This window comes from Nilaparvata lugens, chromosome 13, assembly GCF_014356525.2.
Source record: "Nilaparvata lugens isolate BPH chromosome 13, ASM1435652v1, whole genome shotgun sequence".
In the NCBI taxonomy this organism is placed as follows: Eukaryota; Metazoa; Arthropoda; class Insecta; order Hemiptera; family Delphacidae; genus Nilaparvata; species Nilaparvata lugens.
This window is the reverse complement of record NC_052516.1, coordinates 2,945,699-2,953,307: the sequence shown is the minus strand read 5'-3', so window position 1 is coordinate 2,953,307 and position 7,609 is coordinate 2,945,699. Positions and strand designations below refer to the sequence as shown.

General features: G+C 34.7%; 1 protein-coding gene across 2 annotated transcripts in view; it reads left to right on the top strand.

Moving 5' to 3' along the window:
- Positions 1-231: 231 nt before the first annotated feature.
- Positions 232-7,609, top strand: part of LOC111044442 (armadillo repeat-containing protein 7) — a 37,020-nt gene continuing 29,642 nt past the window's right edge. The window contains exons 1-5 of one of the 2 annotated variants that reach the window (XM_039439581.1): positions 232-510; positions 704-871; positions 2,782-2,919; positions 4,116-4,346; positions 5,261-5,465. In XM_039439581.1, coding sequence (XP_039295515.1) covers positions 402-510; positions 704-871; positions 2,782-2,919; positions 4,116-4,279 — 579 coding nt within the window. In that variant the 5' untranslated portion in view covers positions 232-401 and the 3' untranslated portion in view covers positions 4,280-4,346; positions 5,261-5,465. Of the gene's footprint in view, positions 511-703; positions 872-2,781; positions 2,920-4,115; positions 4,347-5,260; positions 5,466-7,609 lie in introns of those variants that run through there. The other variant, XM_039439583.1, reaches the window with a different exon arrangement.

The following is a 7,609-nucleotide window of genomic DNA, read 5'->3' as shown; positions in this document are numbered from 1 at the left end:
TACTTGGCTCAACGTGGAAATGATGATTCATAATGATAGCTTACAATTATGATGATAATATTTGAAGAAAATTTAAATTGTATATAGATTTATAACAGCCACAATACGAGTGTTTTACGGGTACCTCAGTTTGTACTGTTTAAATTACCCCGCGACTAGTCCTATCGACCTCGTAATCAGTTCGATTAAAGATCGACTATCGAATTACGTTCAGGTTCGATTCTCAATTTTGAGGTTATGTCTTTGCTGCATTGTGTAACGGCTTGTTGTTTTAACAAATTTATTAGTTTTTATTTATTTTTAGGTATAAATGAAATTGGAAAGGGAGTTCTAAAGAATCAAACTTTCTTCCCAACATAGTTTTCAAACTTTATATCACGTTTTGCAAAGTTTTAGTCAAAATGTTCAGCACGTTCAAATCATTGAAGCAGAGAACCAGTAAAAATAAACCTGAACGACAGGAGTTTTTGAAGCTACTAGTCAATGAATTCAATACGACACCATCTCAAGGTAAATATCCTAATTCCATCATATTTATTATAATATTTTAAGAACATAATGCTCAAAACTTCAGGTTGAAACATAAAGTTGCTAGGATGGATTCCAGATCAATTTTATAAATTTTGAACCATATTTGATGTTTCATCGGCTATTTAAAGTAGAATCCTTTGTTAGCTTATTCCAAACTATTTTATTTTTGCAGAAATGAAGCAACAAACTCTGGCGAACTTGGCAAACTTTGCTTATGATCCAATCAACTATGGCTACCTGAAGGAAAATTCTATTATCACTGTTTTCTTAGATACTCTAAATGATGATGACCCTGTACTAGTGAGATTTGCAGCGGCTGGACTCTGTAATATAGTTTTAGGTAAGTTAATGTTAGGTTAGGTTAACTTAGGTTAGTTTGGCTTATTTTAGATAAGGTTAGCTATTGTTTAATTATGTTGAATATATGTTCTATGACACAATATTAAATGGACTGAGTAATTGATTCATTAATTTTATAATTGTGCCGTAATTACTTTGGTGAAACTTTTAGACTCATATTATAACTTATTTGGCCACCAGTGAGTTGCCAGAGAGCAACCATTGGAGCCCGAATGTAGAGTATGATGGGACACTTATGAGACACCAGGATTGGTCACCGGTCTGAGTGACTCGAGTGAGACACCAGCCCGCTCACCAAAGTCTGGTGGTCTAGTGTAATGAGCGTAGTTAAAAGTCCAATGCTCTCTGACTCGCTTAGAGACTTTGACTTGAAATTGGTCCAAGAGATTGGTGACTTGAAATTGTTCTGAGCGATTGGTGGCTTGAAATTGTTCCAAGAGGTTGATAGCTTGATTTAATTGGAGCCTTAGGGCCAAAACACATGAGGCGTTTTTTTCAGACAAGTCGGTACAACAGGACAGCTAATCAGAGCCAATCAGATAGCTTCCATCATGTACAGTGCCGACTTACCTGTAAAAACACCTCGTGTGTTTTGGCCCTTGGAAAGACATAACAATCTTAAGCCTATTTAATTCAATTCATACAACAGTCCAAAAAAATATTAGGTAGACTCTTAAGCCCGGTTGCACAAAATCCTGTTAAATTCCATCAATCATAATTAAATACCACATGAACCGATCTGAGAATGTTTTTTCCTTCTCTGATTGGTAATCGTGGCATTTATTAGGGATCAAAAGTTAATAGACTTTTGTGCAACCGGGTTCAAGTTACGTAAATATTGAAAACATACAGTACTATAAACTAGTAATTTTTCCAAAATTATGCTGTGATAATTGACAATAAATACTGGTAATTTTTGTTTCTTGCTCAGGAAGCAATAATTAGGTATGAAGCATTATATACTATAGTGACTATGCAGTATTATACCACGTTATAATGACAGTATTTGATTAACATTGGTGTTGCTATCCTTGTCTATCATTCAACAAAGCAGATAGCGCTATCTCTTTCTCGCTTTGCTTTGTTCCCAGATCGTTTTTCAACAATATAGGAATATAATCTGGTAATGCAGAGAATCAGCAACGCTGTTCTATCTTTTTACACTGCCATTATAACGTGGACCTCATTATAGTAATCTTATGCTGTGATAATTAACAATAATTATAACCAAAATTATGCTGTGATAATTGACAATAATAGGCTACTGGTGATTATTGTTTTCAAGGTATTTTCTATATTGGTAATTATTTTTTCCTACAGTTACGTTGAAAAGTGGCCATTGCTGCACTGATTACAGAACGCAAAGAATCACTTTTCCGCTCTAGTGCGGGAAAAATTTTCTTGCACTCCAGATTTGCAACATGGCAACGCAAAATACTTAGTAGGTTATATGGAGCAACAGTGCAGCAAAATCAAAATGAAGTTGGTAACAGTGACTGCTGTGGCTGCTATAGTGAGCAGAGGTGCAACGAAGCACAACGCGCTAATTATTACATTATATATTATAACCAAGGACAACATTTTTATTCAATTTGACAATAAATTAAGGTTTTTATCAATAATAAAATTACACAGAAAAACATTTGATGGATTTCAGGAAATTTTACCCATAATTACCCACTTTTCATATTCAATGGTAACTGTAGGAAAAACTTAATGTGAAATACGTGCGCAAAGTTCCTCTGCTGCACTCAAGAAACCATTCCACCCTCGCCTACGGCTCGGGCGTAAACGTTTCTTTCGGTGCAGCAAACTGTCACTTTGCGCACTAGTTGCACAAATAACTATTCCTGAGTCTCTAAGTAATGAAATTCACCGTTTATTTTGCAGATCCTGAAACCAAAGAGTATGTTATTGCTAATGGAGGTATAGAGGCGGTTTCAAGATGTCTCAGCTCTAAGGACGAACAAACAGTTGAATCCAGTATCACAACTCTGATGTATTTAGTTACCAACGAATCTAAACCTGGTAAGGTATCTTCCAAAATATTTTTCTTTCCTTGCCCTATTACCATAGGTAAGGAAAGTATTGCTTTCCGAAAAAATTAAGGTACCCCAATTTCTAAATTTCTATACGTTTCAAGGTCCCCTGAGTCCAAAAAAGGGGTTTTTCGGTATTGGTCTGTTTGGGTGTGTGTGTGTGTGTGTGTGTGTATGTGTGTGTGTAAAGCTGCGTACACATATTCGCGCTTCCAACCAGCACCGAGCACGCTCCTCCCTCGTACCGCCCTCGTACCACCATCGAACCACAGTCGCACCGCCCACGCACCCATCATGAACGTTATGGAAGATGTTAGATCTTCTCGCGTTCCCCGGTCGAACCACTGTTGTTCCCCGGTCGATCATCAATCGCTCTGCTGGAGTGACGTTTGGTTGCGGAGCAGAGCGAAAGTCTGTACGCACCTTATGAGTGTATGTGTGTCTGTGTACACGATATCTCATCTCCCAATTAACGGAATGACTTGAAATTTGGAACTTAAGGTCCTTACAATATAAGGATCCGACACGAACAATTTCGATCTAATACAATTCAAGATGGCGGATAAAATGGCGAAAATGTTGTAAAAAACAGGGTTTTTCGCGATTTTCTGGAAAACGGCTTCAACGATTTTGATCAAATTTATACCTAAAATAATCATTGATAAGCTCTATCAACTGCCACAAGTCCCATATCTGTAAAAATTTCAGGAGCTCCGCCCCATCTATGCAAAGTTTGATTCAAGATTCCCAATTATCAGGCTTCAGATACAATTTAAACAAAACAATCCAAGTGAAAAAGATTAAGCATGAAAATCTCTACAATTAATGTTCAGTAACATTTTCACCTTAAATTTAAAATAAGCACGAAATTCGAGAAAATGATATTATTTCAATTGCAAACTGTTGGCAACTGTTGATTCTATTAAATCATTCACTATGAAGAGATAGCAGACCTCGTGTGTCTCCAGCGTTATTGTCCTGTCTCCAGCTGGCTTGGATCTTTGAATAGTAGACTTGAGATGCGCGGGAACACTAGTGTCAGGTGATGAATTTTCTCAACGGAAAGGAAAGTTGTGTGAGTGCGCCACACCAGATTTTTTTGTCAATTAAAAATAGTACTAATATTTCTGAACATCCTGCTTATTGTATCATCGTATTGACCCCAAATTTGTTTTCATTTTTCAGCAATTACGAGCCCACAAATAATTCAGTGCATGCTACTCTTCGCTGATAGTCCAAATCCGAGACTTTCAATTTTGGCGAAAGTTTTCTTGGAGGACTACTGTTCATCAGAACAAATAGATGCAGTAAAGAAATCTGTTCAATTCATACCGTTGCCAAATACCTGAGTAATTTAAAACAGGTCTCAAAAAATTCTGATGAAGAGTGGAGAATTTTCATCGAATAGTTGTGGAGGTAAGACCCTGTTTTCTAATGTATTTCTGCTCTGTTGGGAGGAAAAAACTCATTGGTTCTTATGGCAGTGTTCACACAAGGCCAGAATGAAAACGTGTGAATACTTCCATAAGACCTAATGCTGTTCTATTTCTGCCACTTGAGGTAAACTAATCTAGAGTATTATAAACAAAAATAAATCTACTTTGAAAAGTGAAGTAAACTAAACTTACAACTTGGTGATTAAATCAACTTGTTAAGGTAATATTGTGAGAGAAACTTAGTTTAATCAATAAGGCTTATTGTTTAAAATGTATGAATTCAGGGCTACTTTCTTGTATTTATAAAATAGAATAATTATAGTACCCTTTAAAATTGATAAAATAATAATACAATTTGTATTCTTGTTTTATTATCTTATCAATTTTGAAGGGTAGGCCTACTATAATTCTATTTTATAAAAAATGGCTTATTGTATTATTCTAGACAATTCCTCATAGATTTAAAAGTTCAATTCAAATTGTACAGTAAATCAGCAATGGCATCTATACATCCTGATACAGCCTTATGGGAAAGGATTATATAAAATAATCAAATATATAAATATATATATATATATATATATATATATATATATATATATATATATAATATATATATATATATATAATGATCAAAATTAGTAGAACTCATGAATGAAACCATATACTGTTTCCATGATGAATGTATTTTTCTAATAAAGTACTTACAGATCCAAGAGATTGATCTAAATCGTTCAGTAAATCAGGTATGTACTCTACAGGTGTCTGATAAGTCACTCCCTATTTTTATACAGCTAAAATTTCTTTATTTACGAACCAATCTTGTTACAACCACATCTGTTAGATAGAGCACTTATGGAGGTTGTGTTTAACACCAATTTTCATTTGTTTCAGTTTAGAAATGCCCCCTCTCTTGACTGTGGAAGAACGAGTCAAAATAGCAGCACCTTATCAGGTCTGGGGATCTGTGGTGCTAGTACAAAGGTGGTGGAGTGCTGAACGAGGGATCCATGGATGCAAAAACGGTTAAAAATTGCAATTTCAAATTACTAACAACAGGGAGTGTCGCAGATGCAAGACGATCAGGAATACCATCAACGTCAAGGACAGCAGAGAATGTTGACAGAGTTCGTGAAATGTTCATGAGGAGCCCAAGAAATCACTACATGAAGGATCTCGTGAAAGTGGTCTTTCACGTTACTCTGTTGCAACGATTCTTAAGAAAGATCACAGTTTTAAACCATGGAAACCACGAGATCCTTGATGCAGTGATTTCTTAGGGCTCCTCATGAACATTTCACGAACTCTGTCAACATTCACTGCTGTCCTTGACGTTGATGGTCTTCCTGATTGTCTTGCATCTGCGACACTCCCTGTTGTTAGTAATTTGGAATGGAAATTTTCAACAGCTTTTGCATCCAGTGTTGCATGGATCCCTTGTTCAGCCCTCCACCACCTGTGTACCCGAACCACAGATCCCCAGACGTCATAAGGAGCTGCTATTGTGGCTCGTTTTTCCACAGTCAAGAGAGGAGGTATTTCTAAACTGAAACAAATGAAAATTGGTGTTGAACACAACCTCAAGGAGTGCTCTATCTAACAAATGTAGTTCTAACAAAATTTGTTCATAAATAAAGAAATTATAGCTGTATAAAAATAGGGAGTGACTTATCAGACACTGTAGAGTACATTCCTGATTTACTGAATGATTTAGATCAATCTCTTGGATCTATAAGTACTTTATTAGAAAAATACATTCATCATAAATACAGTACATGATTTCATTCATGAGTTCTACTAATTTTGATCATTTTATATATAAATCCTTTCCCATAAAAGTGTGTTTGTCATTTCGGTCTCAAAATTTTATAGTTTTTTTCAGAGTTTGGAATTTTCCAACTATTTGTAATGAATCTAATTCAATTTAGAAGTAATTTTTTAATATAAAACTGATTTTTGTGTGTTTTGAATTGAACATTGAACAGTGTAATTGAAGAATTTTGAAGTGACACGTAACCTAGCTACATATGGACTAAACTTGAATTTTAAAAAACTTTTGAAGTGAAAATGCACTTACTTTATGTATAGTGACGATCGTTTCGACCTGTTGTTGGTCATCATCAGACTGTCATCATCAGACATCAGACACAGTCTGATGATGACCAACAACAGGTCGAAACGATCGTCACTATACATAAAGTAAGTGCATTTTCACTTCAAAAGTTTTTTAAAATTCAAGTTTAATTTTAATAGTGAAAAAGTATGGATATACAACAGACATATGGACTGTTGTATAAATTAGAATTGGAACCGTTTTGGGCTTATAAGCCTGTGGTACTTTTCTGTAAGTTGTGTAATTATGAATTATTAAATAAATAAATAAATAAGGCTGTATCAGGATGTATAGAGACCATTGCTAATTTAAAAAATGATAATAATTTATAAAAATAGGGAGTGACTTATCAGACACTCTGTATACATCCTTACAGCCTTATGGGAAAGGATGTAAATTTAAAACAGTCAAAATTATTAAAACTCAAAAATCTGACCGTATATTTCTGTTTTTCTGATGAGATGTATTTTCTAATGAAGTTATCATAGGTTGATCTAAGAACTTGATCCAAATCAAGGAATGATTATATTATACATCCTCATATATATAAGCCTGTGGTACTTTTCCGTAAGTTGTGTCATTCTAAATGATTAAATAAATAACTAGTAGTTCTGTGAACAGTAGACCTCACGTAGTATTCTCATCCACAAGTACCTGATTGAAATTAATATAGACCTTAATATGGAAATACAGCAATAGACTGGCTTCTCCACACATCTGTGTAATCACTTGTCAGCTGATTTATGATGAATAATTCTATAGTCTGATTTTTACTCTAATATTGGCGTATGAAGGAGGCTCCTTTTCCCTTTTATATTATCCTTGAAATGCAAAATTTTCAAAAACCTTGTAAATACGTCGACGCGCAATTAAAAAAGGAACATACCTGTCAAATTTCATGAAAATCTATTACCGCGTTTCGCCGTAAATTCGCAACATAAAAACATTTAAACATTAAGAAAAATGCCAAACCGTCGACTTGAATCTTAGACCTCACTTCGCTCGGTCAATAATAATAATGCTAATTTATAAAAATAGGGAGTAACTTATCAGATACTCTGTATACATTCTTACAGCCTTATGGGAAAGGATATGAATATAAAACAGTTTAAATTAGTAAAACTCAAGAA